The sequence below is a fragment of the Streptopelia decaocto genome, assembly GCF_964273445.1.
Source record: "Streptopelia decaocto genome assembly, chromosome: 9".
In the NCBI taxonomy this organism is placed as follows: Eukaryota; Metazoa; Chordata; class Aves; order Columbiformes; family Columbidae; genus Streptopelia; species Streptopelia decaocto.
The window spans coordinates 12,192,198-12,210,899 of record NC_138664.1 but is presented as its reverse complement, the minus strand read 5'-3'; the positions used below and the strand labels follow the sequence as shown (position 1 = coordinate 12,210,899).

General features: G+C 50.0%; 1 protein-coding gene across 3 annotated transcripts in view; it reads right to left on the bottom strand.

The window, feature by feature from the left end:
- CORO2B (coronin 2B) overlaps positions 1-18,702 on the bottom strand; it is a 41,103-nt gene that overhangs the window by 4,661 nt on the left and 17,740 nt on the right. For all 3 annotated transcript variants that reach the window (XR_014184862.1, XM_082061079.1, XM_082061078.1), the window contains 3 exons: positions 16,107-16,307; positions 3,615-3,731; positions 640-789 (listed from right to left, as the gene is read on the bottom strand). Coding sequence is in view for 2 of the 3 variants with exons in the window: in XM_082061079.1 (XP_081917205.1) it covers positions 640-789; positions 3,615-3,731; positions 16,107-16,307 (468 nt within the window). In the remaining variant the exon portion in view is untranslated. The remainder of the gene's footprint in view (positions 1-639; positions 790-3,614; positions 3,732-16,106; positions 16,308-18,702) is intronic.

Below are 18,702 nucleotides of genomic sequence, written 5' to 3'. Positions count from 1 at the left end.
TACATCAGTGACCAGCCCCTGTCCTGGGCACTGGGGAGACCAAACCGTGAATCTTGGGGTCAGTTTTGGGCCCCTCATGCCAAGAAAGCCCTTGAGGTGCTGGAGCGAGTTGAGAGAAGGGAACAGAGCTGGGGAAGGGGCTGGAGCACAAGTGTGATGGGAGCGGCTGAGGGACCTGGGGGGTTCAGCTGGAGAACAGGAGCTGAGGGGAGACCTTCTGATCTCTGAACTGCCTGAAAGGAGCTTGGAGCCAGGGGGGGTCGGGCTCTGCTCCCCAGGAACAAGCGCCAGGATGAGAGGAAACGGCCTCAAGTTGCACCAGGGGAGGTTGAGGTTGGATCTTGGGAACAATTTCTTCCCCAAAGGGCTGTCAGGCATTGGAACAGGCTGCCCAGGGCAGTGGTGGAGTCACCATCCCTGGAGGGGTTGAACAGATGCAGAAATGAGGTTCTCAGGGACATGGGGCAGTGCCAGAGTGGGGTAACAGTTGGACTCAATCTTGAGGCTCTTTTCCAACCAAAATGATTCTATGGTTTTATTCTGACTGGAGGATCCTGCCCTGGTTGACTCCCACCCACGCCACAAGCGACAAAAGCCTTTGCAAGGCCAAGCACAAGGAACAGGATGGGCAGGACTCACCTTATAGTCGTAGCCGGCGCTGAAGAGGATGTTGTTGGTGGTGGGATGCCACTCGACAAGGCCGACACGCCGGCTGTGCCCGTACAGTTCCAGCACCGCCTCCGTCATGTTCCTCTTCAGACCGCCCTCGGGGATCTCCCAGATCCGAACCTGCAGGACGGGGATGGTGACGGGATGGGTTTGGGAGCCCCGGGAGGACCCAACACCTGCCCCAGGGGCTCTGAGCTGCCGAATCCCTGCAGCGCCCCAATGCCAGCAGCATCATCCTGCATCCTGATGTGGCAGACGAAGCCAAGGTGACAGGTCACTTTTATCTAACCCACTCAGTCTGCACCCATCCCAGCAGTGAGACCATGGGTCCTGCCAGCCCCACAGCTCCCCAGAGGGTAAAAACTAATTTGCAACATTGCAGTGAAAAATCTGCATAGAAATGTATGGGTGGAGCAGTGAGTTTTCGGCCTGAACCTGCACATTTAGAGGTGGGAGATGCTGCTCTGCGGGTTGCACAGTGTGCAGAGGAAACAGCCTTATGAGAGAGACATGGCTAAGAGACTGGTTTGGCTCGGAGGGATGATTCTGAGAGCATCAGCGGTTTTCAAACAAGGCACAAGATGAGCAACGAGTGACAGAAACCTGATTGCCAGATGCTGAAGGAAACGGTTATGAAAGGGTGGGTTATGAAACAACTGTTAGCAAATCCCCAGATCCGCATCCCTGAAGGCTCTGGGCCACCTCTGCACCCCAGAGTGGTACCCGCTGCTCAGGGGGTGCCCTGTCGCACTGGGGGACACAGGGAAGCCTTCATGTGCTCAGCTCCATGCATCGGCAGGGGATGCTCAAACAGGAGCCACCTCACCTGCAGGGAGCCCACAAGAAAGATGGGGACAGACTTTTCAGCTGGGTCTGTTGTGATAGGACAAGGGGTGATGGTTTTAAACTAAAGGAGGGAGATTCATGCCAGACATGAGGAAGAAATTGCTGTCTCTGAGGATGGTGAGAGCCTGGCCCAGATTGGCCAGAGAGGTGGTGGATGAACCATCCCTGGAGACATCCCAGGCCAGGCTGGACGGGGCTCTGAGCAGCCTGAGCTGGTGAAGATGTCCCTGCTCATGGCAGGGGTGACACATGGGGAGCTGTGAAGGTCCCTTCAACCCAAACCCTTCTGTGATTCTAAAGGATGGTTATTCAATGTGTCCTGCATCCACGGTGAAGCATCGCTGGGGCTCTGCAGCGTGGCATCACCCCTGCGGTCAGCTCCAAATGCAGTTACATCACTCCTTGTGTCTTGCAAAAGCAGGAGGTGAGTGCCAGGGACAGGCTATTTTAGGCAGGTTTCCCCATTACCGCGGTCACTATGACCTGAAATTCGATGTGTCGGAACCAGTTGCAGCCCTAATGCCATTTTGGTGGCAGTACAGGCAGAGCTGGAGCTGCTCCAAAACTCAAGCATTGGGTTTCATATTCTTGGTCCATCCTGGGATGGAAACGATGCTTTTGAAAAATTATAATTTAAAAAACAGGAACATCCCCAGAAGTGCCTCTTCCCACCCTCCTCCCTTGACACCAGGGAGAGCAGCCTGTGAAACCAGAGCCTTCCTCTCCCAACCCGTCCTAAGAAATCTTCTTGATAAATTTGCCTCTGAAACACACCTTTCCACTAAGAGATGGATCCTGCAAACAAATAACTGTGCTGCAAAATCCCCCCTCCAGCTCTGCTTGCACATTGGCTCACTGCGTCCGAGCCTGAAACACCCACGGTGATCAGGCAATTCCCCTTTTAATCCTCCCGCATGGTTTGTCCTGCCCTGTAAGAGCTCCTTCCCAAAAATCCATCCCAACATTTCAACCTCTCGCAGCACTGCAGCGGGACGGGCCATTCAAGGGTCAGCCCTGCCGCTAATTGTCCTGGGAGGACACTAATGAATTAATGGTTCCAGTGCCCCAAGGGCATCAGGGAGGACAGACACCTTATCTGCATGGGGACAGACAGATACAGATGGATCCGGGTTTGATAGCGAACCCCCGCACCTGACAGCCTCAGGGGCAATTAATTTAATTTCCCAGGTTTAACGATGGCTCACGAAGCCTTCCCCCTCCCTCCCTCTCTCCCAGCATCTCTATTCCCTGGCGACTGTATATAAAAGGTTATGATTTAAAGCAGGAGACAGCTCAGCATGATTCATGGCCACGATCTGAATTTTTTTCCCCCCACTCAATATCTTCCTTGACAAGCTTTCAGCTAATAAAAAAAATGCCAATATACTGAACTGAAGGAGAGGATGAGTCATTAGGTGATAACACAGTGAAACGCTAAGGATCAGGCGAAGCAGATTTGTAGTAATTGGTTAAAAACTGGATCAGCCCAAGTCCCAGCTTCTGCCGTGCAGAATGGGTGGTGGTTTCTGGTCTTCTCCCTTGTGCAATGCCTTTTTTTGGCTTTATGATACAGCCTTTGGGATGGACTTCTGTCCAGAAAATAAAAAGGAGGAGGATGCAAATAACAGCTACATAAAGATGACCTGATTCATTATCCCCCTGCCTGCAAAGTTGCCTTTGGCTCATGTCACTTGATGGATCAAGCCATGAGAGCAGTTGCAGCCCCTGATGGCAACAAGGATTAATAATAGCATTGCTGTTGGGCTTGAAAAGCCAAAAAAAAGACCTCATTGTGCACAGCTGTATGGCTTATCTGCAGCAGGGGACACAGAAAGAGCAGCACTGTGACAATAAGTGACACTGGGGACAGCAGAGGAGCTGGGCACCAACTGCAGCCCCTGCACCAATGACACAGGAGACAAGAATTAGCACTATTTTCCTACTGTTCTGCATCAGTCTCTTACCCCCTCTCTGTTTCTGAGGCATTTCCCACCCATGGCAGCCCCTTTCCCTGCCTCCAGGTGCAGAAATTAAAGGCAGGGGGTGCACGGAGCTGCTTGTCCCCCAGGGAGGTGACAACCCCAAGCATCCCAGCTTACCGAGGTGTCTTCGGAGCATGATGCGATGATGTTCTCAATGAAGGGATTCCACTTGATGTCCAGCACGTTGCCCTGGTGACCACAGACTTTGGGGTAGTTGGGTTCGATTCGACCTGTCTGTAATTTTAAATAAACCAAAAAAAAAAAAAAAAAAAAAAAATTAGTGTTAAAGTTGGTCATTTTATGGCTGTAGCCTTGTTAGGGAAGAGAGCTCTGTAGTTCATGCTGGGATGTGTCTTTTAGCCACAGGAGATGCCTAGCTGAGTCGGGGATGGGTTTTACCCCATTGATATTCCAGGTATGAGAAGGGGTTTCTGCAAACACAACCCCATGGGACTGCCCACCCCCAGGAGGAAATCTTTGCATGAACATCCAAAAACAGGGGCAAAAAGAGCTGGAAGGGACTCAAGAGGCTTCAAACTGATCCTCAAAGCAGATCGGCCATTGAGTCATGCATGAGATATTCGGTACTTTCTTCCCAGACTTTGGAAGTGATGTTGAGCAAGAGATGCATGTCTACTCCAGAGAACATATCCCTAGTGACTTTGGGATCATGAACACTTGTTTAACAATGCTAATAACCCAAACGGTACATCACTTACAACATCACAGAGGCTTTGGGTTGCAAAGGACCTTCCCAGCTCCCCCAGTGCCACCCCTGCCATGAGTAGGGACATCTTCACCAGCTCAGGCTGCTCAGAGCCCCGTCCAGCCTGGCCTGGGATGTCTCCAGGGATGGGACATCCACCACCTACCTCTCTGGGGATCCTTCCACATGGATGGAATCACAGAATCCCAAGTTTAAGGGACCACAAGGATCATCTGGTCCAACCTTTTTTGGCAAGAGCACGGTCTAGACAAGCTGGCCCAGCATCCTGTCCAGCTGAATCTTAAACATGCCCAGTGCTGGGGAATCCACCCCTTCCCTGGGGAGATTATTCCAACAGCTGGTTGTTAAAAATTTCACTCTCATGTCCCATCAGAATCTCCCCAGGAGCACCTTGTATTCATTGCCCCTCATCTTTTCCATGGGACTCTTTACAAGACTTCTATGACCAGTCCAGTCCTGCCATCCCAGCCAAGCAAGGACCTGAGATGGGTTTCAGGAAGCCCAAGCTCTTTATAGGGACGTTGTCAGGTCCCTCCATGGCCTCCCCATCACTTTCCGTCCCCTGCACCGTCTTCCTGAGCAGCCCAGAGCTTCAGAGCCTGCAAACTAACTAGATCAGCACGACACAGCCACTAAATATTTCATAGCCCCTTCCAGCGCTGACCTTTTATCGTATCGAGCTCCTGCCTCCATTTAAACATGAACAAAGAAAACCACTGAGGAGAACACGCAGCGTTTTTACCAACCAGGAATACTCAGCGTGGCTGGATCAGGCCCAGGGGCTCACCCTGTGCCACCACTGCTGGGAAGGTTTATTTGAATTAATTTGGTCCCAGGGAGACACTAATTGTCAGGCAGTCCCAGTGAACGCCAGCTGGAAGCAGCATGTGATGCATGAGCAGGGCAGGTCTGCCCACCTGGATTCGATCTGGTAGGGACAGCAATGCAGAATCATAGAATCACAGGATGGTTTGGGTTTGAGGGACCTTCCCAGCTCCCCCAGTGCCACCCCTGCCATGAGCAGGGACATCTTCACCAGCTCAGGTTGCTCAGAGGCCCGTCCAGCCTGGCCTGGGATGTCTCCAGGGATGGGGCATCCACCACCTCTGGGCAACCTGGGACAGGCTCTCACCACCCAGTGGTAAACATTTCTTCTCATGTCTGGCCTCAAAACCATCGCACAAGGCACTGAGAAACACTGGCAAGCACAACCCTCCCTCAGCCAGCTTCATCAATTTTAAAATACTTTTCATGGGCATTATGATCAGAGTGAAAAGCTCGTTCTTGCTCAAATTGCTACAACAGCTCTAAGTCATCCCTTGGACACAGCCCATATATAAGATGAGAACTGGGCTGGGCTTAAAACACTGGGGACTTACATATATGGGTCATTTTAGTTATTGAGGTAAAGGACAAAATAAAATTGGTGCTTTCTTTCACTGCCTTCAGTCCATGAACACACGGACACCTCCAGCTCCATCGCTGGCTGGGTAATGGGGTCAGAGCCAGTCAGTCGTTCACTTCTGCCCTTCGTTACAGTGTCTCACAAACACTCATTAACTCCCTGGCCTGTGATGAGTACAGGATTGCATCCCCGTTCACCACTCTGCGACAAGCACTTAAAGCAAGGCTGATTTCTAACTCATGAAGCTCTTTCTAATTAGGGCACATCACGCAAATTCCCTCCCTGTAGGGCACAGGGTTTTTTCCCTGCAGTGATTCGTACCTGCCCAGGGGATTTTAACCCCCACTACGGCAAATTTCAGGGGTGCCAGGGCAGGGATGGATGGATGGATGGATGGATGGATGGATGGATGGATGGATGGATGGATGGAAGTGCCAGAACAAGGCAGCTGTATCTGTCTCCTCCTTCAGCTGCCGACAGCATCACTTCTGCTCGCCCAGAGAGCCCAAATTTTGATAATACTGACCATTAGCAACAACGTGGCTCAGATCCAAGCTGCCACATGAGCCCTGGACCCTGAACTGCCTCTCGCCTTCCACTGATGTGGTTTCTTCCCCTCATTTACCTGGCAGCTGTCGGGGGTCAAGACCCCGGCATGGGTTCGGGCCTACGGCGACAGAGGAAGAAATACAGCCATCCATTGCGGATGATAAACATCCTTCATTTTATTGACACATAGCGCAAGCTTTTATAACAGTTCTATTAACTATGCCTACTTGTCAAACACCGATTTGATAGCATACGTAATGAGCCCATCCCAACATACATAATGAATCCATCCCCTTGAGTCCATCCCCTTCTGTGGCCCCCCTGGTATGTGAATTCCCTCGTTATCTCGGAGCTGCCTCCTGGTACTTGTTTATCCAGGCCTTTCTCAGGAGCTGCCTCCTGAGACTGTGAGACTTGTTTATGCAGGCCTTTCCCAGGCAATACCTTCTCACCCACCCTTGCTCAGCTCATGCTAACTGAGGCCTACTCATGCTAACTAGAAGAGATCCTCTCCGTAGAGAGGGTCTCATGCCCTTTCTCTCTTGGCCATTCTCCAACAGCAGCTTCACCCCACATAAGTGGTCGTGATCGACCTACACAACATTTCTGACATTATCGAACAGCTGAAAGGACATTTTCCTGGTTAATGCCCCAGACCTGGGATTTATTAGCGCTGTCATAAATCCGTTCAGGTTTGTAAGGATAAAAACAAGCAAAGTGACTTTCTGACAGTTTTGCTGGGGAGACCCAGGACTCCAGATGGAGCTGCAGCTGGAGGGACGGTCCCCTGAACTGGAGCATCGCATAGGACGGGCAATACATTAAAGCATACATCACCCACGGATTTTAAATTTTCCTTTTTCCAGTGGCAAGGACAACTCCTTGGGAAGTCCCTGTCACACCCAACCTGCCACAGCCCCCAGTGTCCCAGGGATCCCCCCAAGGTACAGATCTCCATGCGGGGAGCCAACGGTCCCCAGGAAAAGTGACATCCAAGGAGAAGCATTGATTGACCAAGTGCTGTGAGTATACAGACCATAACACAAAGGAAATTATTAGAGAAGATAAACCCTTCATTTAAATAAAAATCAAGTCTTTCCAATGCAGAGCCTAGAAAACAGCTTTGATTAAAAAATTAGTTTTCCACTGAACTGAATCTTCTAAAAGGGATGATTTAGGAAAACGTTGCTTTTCACTAAAAGCATCTCAATATCTAAAACCAGCATTCACATTCAGCAGTTGCTTCCTTGGGCCCCTTGCCGGTCACCCAGGAGGGGCTGGTTGTCCTGACGGATGCTGGGAACATGGGACATGGTCTGGGGACACCCAGGGCAGCTTTTGCTTCCATCCAAACTCCACTGCAAACACAACACCATGCAAAGTTATGGAGAAAAATCTGATTTTTGACATTCTTTAAGTTTTTTCCATGGAAAAAAAAAAAAAAACACAACATTCTCCCCTCCTTTTGCAGGTGGGGAGAGCTCAGTCCCACAGCCCTGGGCAGAGGACGAGGCACTTTGGGTCCCATCCTGCACCCGAGCATCACATAGAGCAAAACACGAGCTGCAAGGATGCAGCCCCGGGACAAGCAGCCAAGGTTTGGGGAGAAAAACCTAAAAATAAGACACAGAAGGTGGAAAGAAACACAGCAATACCCGTGCTTCATTAGTGCACAAAGCTCTGCCCCCTGCGAATTAATGGGATGCAAAGCACAGCTTTATGGGTTAATATATTAAATACGCTAGCAGACATCGCTTACCCAAATGGCTCAGATTATCAAGCTTTCCCCCTGTTTTCATATTTGCATTACCATGACATTATTAACACACTGTCTAGAGCAGAAATTCATGCAGCAGCTGTTAAATTCCAGGCGAACGGACCTTTTAACAGCACAAGTTAATATGCAATCACTTCAATTTTGAGCAACCAGCCGAGTGATTTCCTTTGCAAAGTGGATTTGATGTTTTTTGATAAAATTCATAAGGCTTTCAAGAGGACAAAACAAGAGTTTGGTTACTAGGGATAGTTTCTGCCCAAGAAACGAAGAGTTTTGATTAAAATTAGTTGAATCCAGCAAAGGACCGCACAGGAGCTGGGGTGGGTTGTGCTCATGCTCAGGACACCTGAAAGAGGAGAATGAGCCAAATAAAGGAAATAAAGAATTTTATAAATAAATAAAACTCGGGGATTCGTGCTCTAGCTTCCCATGGAGTCACTCTCAGAGGGACCTCGCCAACTGCCAAGCATTAAGCCGCAGTGAATCCTAATCTGGATTCCTGGCTGGGGGAAGCTCAGTGACCCAGATACGTCCCTTTAGCCGGAGCCTGACATGTCGCAGCTCTCTGGGCTCCAGCAGCTCTGATGTGTTCCATGGCATGGGCTGGAAATTGCAAATATTCCAGCAAATTCAGCCCCTCCAAGCCCTCCCTTCGCTGGAGCAATTAGGAGCACTTGAAAAGGAGAAAAGTATTTGTATTATGTGTGGGGGAGGAAGGATGTTGTATTACAGTTTTAAAGTTGGTTTAATTGCATGATTTTGCTGCTTGGTGGCTGAGAAGGAAACCTTACCCTGAAAATGGTTGGAGCAGGAGAGACGGACACACGGTCCCAGGAGCTCAGACCACCCCGGGAAGGGGAACACTGTCACGGGGAGGAGCAAAGCCTCTTTATCCTTAGAAGCATCACTTCTAAGGACTCTAAGGCATCAAAACATTGCTGGGAATCGTGTGAGCTCATGATGAGCAATTTTGATTCCAAAGTGCATCCCAGGGAACCTCTTGGCCATCGCCAGACTGGGGCCATGGGACACGTTATAACTTCAGACCCTCTCAGCAGCACAAGTTCCAGTCTCACCATTTGCTTTAATCTTTCCAGACTCCACGTTCACTTTACAATCAATCAGAAGGAAGCTCAGATAAATCACTTTAATATACGTATTTCATAAAACCTGCTTTTCACCAGTTTCCCTGCAAACACAAACCCAGAACAGTTCCAAACCCTCACGTTTCCCATGAAGCACTACAATCATGGTAAAAACCTTCATTCAGTTCTACCCTCAAACTCTGATAAGCATTTCGAGGGGCTCAGGGAAGTGCTGCCCGAGCAGAAGGGGAATTACAGGGTTTCCTAGGAAATCCTTGAGTACACACCAGCCTCCAGTGGCTGAGATTAAGAGTAAATACATTTACTGCTGTCTTTTTAAAGAAGGTCTGTCCTGCTTGAGAGCCAAAGAGGAGGAAATTACAGAGATTTCCCTGCCCTGGGGCAGATCCCTGGCTGGTTTCATACAAGGGAAGCTCGCTGTAGGTTCACTCATCTTCATTAGGAACCAAATCAAAAAAAAGCAGCACAAACAAGAGAGAAATGGGGCAAACCCTTGGCAGGGACCCAGAAAAGTCATTGCCACGATGCTGCCACAAATAATTCCCCGAGGAAATAGCCACGTGCCGGTGGAAGTATGCTGCTGTTGGAGATGTTTCTCTCCAACAACTGAATAAATACAAAGACAGATGCCTCAAGGAGCTTTCCTGCTTTTTTGGTGGGTGATTTTGGTGCAGGGTGGGGGCTTGTTGAGAAAAGTGCTTTTCTTCTGAAGTGCCTTAATGCTGAAATGAAGAGACCAAGCAGAGCATCTACAGAGCTAAGAAGTGAAAGATTTTGGTTTCCTTTTTTGGGGGGGAAATAAATAAATACATAAGTATATACAAACCACAAAGGACATGGTTTAAGAATGGACACTGTCAGAGATATCAGAGAGGTGGTGGATGCCCCATCCCTGGAGACATCCCAGGCCAGGCTGGACGGGGCTCTGAGTAACCTGAGCTGGTGAAGATGTCCCTGCTCATGGCAGGGGTGGCACTGGGGGAGCTGGGAAGGTCCCTTCAGCACAAACCACTCTATGATTCTATTCCATGATTCTAAAAACCCAAAGAAATCCATGCATGCAATCAACAGTATCGTTCATCGAAATATCAATTCCAGGTGCTGGAAATGTCTGAACGCCCTCCTGGGTCCTACTGAGAGTAACCCGGTTGTTGTGAACCCGCTGCCAGGCTTCCGAGTGCTCTTGTGAATGACAGCAGTAAGCGAAACGCTAGCCCAGGCTTTCTAGTAAACTAATTCTAAAAGTTCGGCTCATGTTGGGGCATGTTGGAGGGAGGTAGCTCTTCAGCCAGGTGTAGATCCCAGGAAAATACTGCCTAGAGTGGGAACGGCTGCCCCTTTTCCCTGTGATACCTGGGAAATTCCAGTGGGGAAGGGAAGAGATGGAGACGTGCTCTGTGCATCCTTCGGCACCTGCTAAAGCAGTGTTTGTGTTCTTTAAACAAGCAGAGGAGATGCACAGGATTTCTGCTCAGCCCTATGAATTTTACAGCCTGTGCAGCTCCCGCCCCCAGCAAACACCACAAGCCTCCATGCCTCAGTTTCCCCAGGAGAGATGTCTCTGGCAAACTCCATGTTCAGGGGTTCTTTGGAATAAAGTCCCAGATTTAACAGGTTACTTGCCACAAAAAGTTACATCAATTGATAGACGCCTTCGTCACTCTTTTTGTTATACAACCGAACCCTGCAAGTCAAAAAACTGGAAAAGAAATCAGCATTGTTGGATGCCATTCGTGCCAGGATGAAGGTTTAAGTATCAGTTAGTCCTCTTGTGTGGATGGAAATACTGTTAAATTAAATATAAATCCCGTTGTGGGCTGTAAGCATCCCAGGTTCTGCTCAGCCATGAGCAGCACTCAGCTCCCTGTGCCCAGGGACCATCACAGAGCTGCTCCAGCCATGCCAGACCCTGTAAGCCCTAAAAACCACCAAAAATGCACACAGCAGCTCCTGACCAACAATTTGCACTGATTAAAACCTCGAAGCCTTGCTGCAGAGGTATTTATCTGCACCATAAAAGCAGTAGTCAGGCTTGAGCTTGTTAATTAAAAAGACAAAAGCCCATATAATGCCCCTGTTAAATGGGATTACAGACACTAAAGGTAAATTCATGTTTCCTGGTAACAAAAAGCCACTTTTCCCCAGCGAGGACAGGGTTTCTCTCTAGTTTAACCGGCAGAGGGGGCAGGGAATGCAGGCAGCCCAGGCAAAGCCAAGCTTCCCCAGGCTCGACCCCAGGCTTTGCTGCAAACACAGCAGCACCAATGGGGCAAAAATCCAGGTTTCCCCTTCCAAGAACCTGCATTTTCAAACCTCATTTCCTCCTCTGATCCCTCACCAGCTCTCAGGGCAACGTTAAAATTTCACACTGACAGTTTTTGACTCATCTCAATACTTCAAACCAGGCAGATCCCAGGTCTGGACTTCCCACAGCTGCTCTCCCATTATCTCCTTGATAAACCCAGGGACACTGGATTGTGCTCCGATGTGGAAAACTGATGCTCAAGTGTCAGCTTTTTTGTAAGCCTCAGGTCTTTTTGTTTGTTTGTTTGTTTTTTCTGGCCAGCTCTAGGTTAAAAGAAATACCTCCTGCAGACTAAAATCAGATAGAGAAAAATCCACACAACGCAAAAAAGTGGCACAGACCAAGGGAGCCTCCTGTGTCCTGAGCTAAAAGGTAGAAAATCTCCAAGGACATGAAAATTGGTTCATAGTACAGAGAAAAGGAGAAAATACTGTAATTTTTTTTTTTTTTTCCTGCAGAAAACCTCCCGGTACTCAGAAGCAGAGACTCGGGGAAGCCAGGAGAGCAGCTGTGTGACAAGCTCACCCGTTCTCTGCCCAGCCTTGGCAAGCGGGTCCCCCGGCAGATTTGGGACATGCACGGGGGTCCCTCGGGCGATGCCATGAGCAGATGCCACCAGGACCTGGAGTCCAGAAAAGCCACCCCAGAGCCAGGACACACAGCAGGAGGCATACAGCCACCCCCCCTGCTCGCCAGCTGCCACCCGTCCAGCACACACAGGGGACAGTGACACTGCTCCTGGTGACACTGGGGCTGCCCCTCTGTGCCATTCCTTGGTGACAAATGGACAGACAATACTTGCAAGCGGTTCCCTGCAGCACGACTCAGGCTTTGCCCAACCACTCTCCTCGTCCCCAGGGCTGCCATGGAGGTTTGGGACCTCCGTGGGGACTGGCAATGGGTCTGTCACCTCCACAGGCTGCCTCTGCCCTGGGTAGGCTTGTACAGACCCCCCGCAGCAGCAGCAATGGACACCAGTGTCCCATGGGACATAGAGGGGGTTCAGTCACCTGCCAGCCCCCCAGGACCTCCTGCTCAGCCACCCGTGTCACAGTGGGATGAGGGACCTGCCCCACACTCAGCAGCTCCAACACAACCAGCCACGGTGACAACAGCCAGCACTGGTGGGAACAACAACCTGGGAACTTGAGCTTCCTATGTGTAAACAGAGACTCCCCCTTCCTGCTCACTGCTTCCTCCAGGCATGCGGGCAGATAACATTGTCTGGCTGTGCAAAACAAGTTATCTTCATCCCTTACAGAAATAAAAACCATCCTGTTGTGCAAGCAATGGCAGCCATGCTCCTCCTGCACCCACTGCCCCATGGGACCCCACATTACCCCCCCTGCCCTCTAGCAACTGCAGCACATCTACCTCCACAGACTGCACATGAGAAAGGAATCGTTGACACTGTGGGTGGTGAGACCCTGTCCCAGGCTGCCCAGAGAGGTGGTGGATGCCCCATCCCTGGAAACATCCCAGGCCAGGCTGGATGGGGCTCTGAGCAACCTGAGCTGGTGAAGATGTCCCTGCTCATGGCAGGGGTGGCACTGGGGGAGCTGGGAACATCCCTTCAAACCCTTCTATGATTCTAATACTGCCTCCAGTACCCTTCTACCCCCCCAGCCCAGTTTATATGCAGCTAATCAAATCAGGCACAGCTGAGATAAATCCACATACAGCTGGAGCTTGTTTTTCCCCACCTGTTTCACCCAGTCCAGGACTAATAAAGCCCCAGAGCTGCCCCAAGCACATGGGTTTTTCCAGTTTCCTTGTTGTAGGGGAGCTGCAGCACAAACATGCCCATTTATTTTTAATTTAATAACTGGTGCTGGGAGCATGCCTGGAGGAGGTGGAGCAGAATCCTGGTCCATACTGGACCAGGACATAATTGCATTGAGCTGCTTTCCTGCAGAATCACACTGCCTGAGCAAGGCTGGATTTTGCTCGTGGTGATGGAGTTCAGCCTGCTGTTGCTGACTCAAAATAACCATTTTTCCATGTGGTCTCCCTTCCCTTTCAGCTGAAGCCTGGACCAAATCTTTCTGTTGCTACGGTTTGGGGAGTGAATCTAGCTCGGGGAGGATGGGGGAGCAAAATGCAGCCGTGCTCCATCTTCCCAACCTACGCAGCCTTGCAGAAGCAGTTACCCATCCCCTTGATCGCTCCATAAATATGTGAGGAACCAGCATTTCTGGTGTGCAGGCAGAGGGACATATGGACAAGCGTATGCAAATACATTGTCACTTGGAGCATAAAGCAGAGAGGGTTCTGGTGAGCATTTCTGAGCTGAATAGAGGGCAGAAATGTTAAAAAAAAAAAGCTGGCAACAAATCAAACCCTGAGTAGATCTGCAGTATCTAGGTTACCTTAATTATGTTCAGCTAAATATGGATGCCAATTAATTAGAGGGCTGCTGATTTCCAAAGAAAATTAGTTTACTCTTAATGAGCTAATCAGTCCGTATTTAAAAAAAATAATAATGAAATTATTAGATTGTACAAAGGTGTATGCAGCCACTTGACATGGGGCGCCAAGCTGGATTTATTGGGTGCGATGTTGCCAGGATTTCCATGTGGGGCTGTCAATCCCTTCAGAACAGGTTGCAAACGGCATCACGCTCCCTCTGCTCTTATCCCACTGAGACCGGGCTACGTTTGCCAGGAAAAAAAGGGTAATTAGCTGGCAATATGGGGTTATTAGCTCAAGATTTAGGATCAGGAGCAAGCAGTGTGTGGATGGATCCTCCCAGGGCAGGCTTGGTGGTGGGAGGGAGACAGAGATGGGGCTGGAGCATCCGAGTGCTCAGACAAAGCTCCTGCTTTTTTGAATATTAATAAGAGTCAAGCTGTGCGCGGCAATTAAAGCACTGATTATAATTTCTTCCATCTGTAGCTGATTCTGCTCCAGAAATTAAAGAGGAATTCAGAAGAGATGTGAATGATACATAGGGAAAGTCAGAGGAATGCCAGGGTGTGAAGAGACAGGACTCGGAGGGGAGCAATGCCCATCCCATCGCAGCTGGTTCCACCAGCTCCCATCCCTCCTGGAAGTCCCGGCAGGTTTGGCATGGCAATTTTTCTGTCTGGGAGCCTGAGAGACAACCACCTTCTCCCCGTGCACATCGTACATCTTCATACGCAGTGCGTCTTCAAATTACATGGGGTAGGTGCATCCTTAAGGGGTGCGAGTGCAGCTCCTCTGATGCGAAAAATACTCCTGAAAATGAGTGACTGGGAGCCCCATGCCCCCTCCTGCAGCCCATGGGGCAAGGGCAGGATCACAGAATCACAGAATGGTTGGAGTTGAAGGGACCTTCCCAGCTCCCCCAGTGCCACCCCTGCCATGAGCAGGGACATCTTCACCAGCTCAGGTTGCTCAGAGCCCCGTCCAGCCTGGCCTGGGATGTCTCCAGGGATGGTTCATCCACCACCTCTCTGGGTGACCTGGGACAGGCTCTCACCAACCTCAGGGGCAAAAAAATGCCTGGGGATGGAATGCAGGTACCAGTTTGGAGCTGCTGATCCACACACTGGAACACCGGTGGGAGAGGAGCAGCATCAGCACAACCATGGTACCGTGCGGCAGTGCCCTGTGCTCAGGTTTCGGGAGCAAAGCAAAGCAAAGATAATATTTATTTCATGTTCAAGGTCACTGCCGCCTGGCTTTCCTGCTCCCATTGGGCACTGCTTTCTGCACACCAAGCGCAGTCCCGTGGGGCGGCTTTTGAAGCATCAGCTGAATTGCCGGGAATTTAAAATTGCATGAGCAGGAGATGTGTGGATTCACAAGGGCAGTGATGCAAAGAGCTGGGGAAAGTCTTAGCTGTGGAAGCAGAAGCTCAGCACGGTGGGGAGAAAGGCTATGTGCTGCAAAGGGAATCGATAGCGCAGAAGCGTGTGTGCTGCTTTTCCCCGCAAAGTGCTTTTAGGTGGGTACAGCTGCAAACAGAAGCCCCCCCTGCACAGCACATGGCTCCTGGGAATCAGCTGCTCCTGAGGGGCTCCTGCTTGGCGATGGGTTCTTAAAAATAAATCTGACATGAGGTGGCATTTGCTGCTGGGTACAAAGCAAAAGACCCTGGGGTTTGCAACAGGAAAACTGGGTGCACAGCCGTGTTCACCTTCTCGGGCTGTGCAGGGTGTGAAATTTGAGGGCTGAGATTATACGGACAAACTGAAATTATGGGTAAGGGTTGCTACTTGCTCCACGGGACAAGGGGCTCCACAGGGACTCCTCTGCTTTCTGGGAAATAGAATCATAAAATCATTTGGGTTGGAAAAGACCCTCAAGACCATCGAGTCCAACCATTCCACCACCCCGGCACTGCCCCATGTCCCTGAGAACCTCATCTCCGTTTGTTCAGCCCCTCCAGGGATGGTGACTCCACCACTGCCCTGGGCAGCCTGTTCCAATGCCCGACAGCCCTTTCAATACCGAGGTCACAAACCCAAGTGGCCTCTGTCACTGTGAAGGGACAGGTTGGAGACGTGCCCAGCGCCTGCCCAGCACATGCTCTCTGAGAGATGCCAAAAACACTTTAACAAATGTTTCCTTTTCTTCCTAAAGGAAAAATCTCAGTTCACAAAGGCAGCTGTAAATCCTCACTTCCCCAAATGGGAAAACCCCAGTAAAGTACAGCAGAGACTGGGACACATCCCACTGCATCCGCACACCCGTGTTCAGGGACCGGCTCCGCATCAGCATCAGCATCGCCTCGGCTGGGGCCAAACGTCCTACCTGCTCGAGGGGGATGACGAGGAAGGAGCCGCCGCCGGCGCTCTCTGTCACGATGGCAAGGAAGCGGACGTTGACAGCGCAGAAGTGGTTGTCGTGGACGTTCTTGGTGATGGGGATGCCGTCGAAGCAGTGCTCCCGGCTCGCCACCTTCCCATAGACGTTCCGAAACTTGGAGCTGCGGTACTGCGGGCGCCATGACATCTGCCAGGCAAACGCAAAGGGTTTAGCCTTCCAAAAATACCCCACCCCGGGCTGCTTCCCAGCTGCTTTCCAGTTTCCAAGCTGTCCTGCAACAGGGGTTCTGCCTGACGAGGTACAGCAGTATCAGGGCAGCCCAGATCAGCAAATATATAATAATACCCTTGAAAAAATGTCAGATGTCTCCCTGGTGCAAGGTACAACTCACAAAAGACATTAAAAGGCTCTCGACTGTTGCAAAATTTAAGCTGATCTCCTTTTCTGCCTATCTAGAACACACAGCACTACTACTTCATGTACATATGACAAAAGAATTAAGGCTTTTAATGCGATGACTTGGAAATAGGTTGGTCTGGAGCACATGAAAGCATCGGGGCAGAAGAAGAGCACTCGGGCAGGGACTGAACATCGCAGAGCTGGGAGATGCTGCATTCAGTCGTCTCGGCTCATTTTGCGGGGGGGTCCCTGGGTGGGCTGACTCAGAGCATCGCAGCATTGCTGCTGCCAAGATGCTCTCAAGGATCCCAAAGGAATTAGGGATCCCAAGGACTCACTGGCTCATCCTGCTGCCCCACCCCAAGTCCAAGGTGCGTGCACAGAAATGAGTGTGTTTTCATTTGTCCTCACTACCTTGCTTTTTCTAAGTAAAAAAAACCAAAAGACTGCATTTTTCATTTTGGTCTTCTTTTGAACAATCCTTATGGTAGCAGAAGTGCTCATGATAAAATCAGCCTTTTCATACTTAACAGAGGCCGATAAGAAAGATAGGGATAGACTTTTCAGCAGGGCCTGTTGCAATAGGACAAGGGGTGATGGTTTTAAACTAAAGGAGGGAGATTCAGGCTGGACATGAGAATGGTGAGAGCCTGGCCCAGGTTGCCCAGGGAGGTGGTGGATGAACCATCCCTGGAGACATCCCAGGCCAGGCTGGACGGGGCTCTGAGCAACCTGAGCTGGTGAAGATGTCCCTGCTCATGGCAGGGGGGGCACTGGGGGAGCTGGGAAGGTCCCTTCAACCCAAACCATCTGTGATTCTGTGATTCTATCTATACAGATTTAAGGCACTTTAGGTGTACAGAAGAGCATAAAGCACTTAAGCCACCTTAGAGCAACATAAATACTCAGCTCTGTCAACACACATAGTAATCGCACACCTAAGGGCCTTGTAGTTGCTCGCGTCTTCATAACCAGCATCTATTGATAAAATCATGTAATTTTGTATTTAAACACTGGGTCATGTGCTGCAAGCATCTCTCAGAGAGGGACAACACCAGAAAAAGCGCTTCAGTGGCTGCTCTGATCTTAAATAACTCCGACTGAATCACACCCCAAATCCCAGCTGTATTTTCCACCCCCCAGCAGCCCAGATGCTGTGAGCATCCTTTTGAGGATGCAGCAAGGCTGTCAGCATTCCCAGGCTGCAAAGAAAAAAGGACAGAGATCCTAAAGGATTTAACCCAAAATGAGAGCAAAGAGACGTTTTTTTTGGCTGAAAAGGCTTCTGCTTTGAAAAGAAATGCAGCCTCACGTCCAGCAAAGCACTGGGAATCTTTGCCAAAGAGCGGTGGGAGCCAGGCAGGGCAGGAAAAACACCCCGACCACAGCTGAGGAGTGGCTTTGGAGACTTTCACTACATCTTACATTCTCCTTTGTCTGAACAGATGAGTTTTCAGATTGAAAGTACTTTTTTAATAATGTTAAAAAACCACAAAAATGTATTTTGATATTTTTTAAGCTCTCAATTTGCTCCATCATCACAGGACTTTGACTTTGCTCTCGTTTCTGCCATCTGTGCTTCTCTGATCTGGACCTATTGCAAAAAAAGCCCCACATTCTACTGAAAGGGCTGTTTGCTCAATCCTTCCCCCACTGATCTTTCCAGATGCCCCGTCATGTATCCCCACGCAGGAGAAAACCCACGACCTCCCATATGGAAACCCCTCCTGCAGTGCAGGGGTAGCAGAAATGGGGCTTACAATATTTCCTGCATGCAGAACTTCAGCTTAATGAGTTGCTGCCAAACGAAGGTCCAGCACAAACAAGCTCTAAGCAGCCCAGAGATGTGTTTTTACCCTTAATCTGGATCCTTGTGCATGCACTACGGATGCTCCCTCCTTGCCATGGTCTCAGACATGAGAGCAATGCTGCTCCCAGGACCTCAGCACTTTGGCATCTCTTTTATTTGTTTTTTCCAGCCCTCCCTGTTTTATTCTTTCCCCCAAATCTGGGCGAGTCTTCACTCAGCCCCCACCATGTCAGGAGGAAGCAATAAGCTCAAGTGCCTGTTTCGCTGGAGAAATCCAGAATTTCTTTCCTTTAACCTCAGCCAGTATTTCCTGTAAGCAGCGTCACCTCACCCCAGGGATGCAGACAGCATGGGAAAGCCAGCAAGATCCCT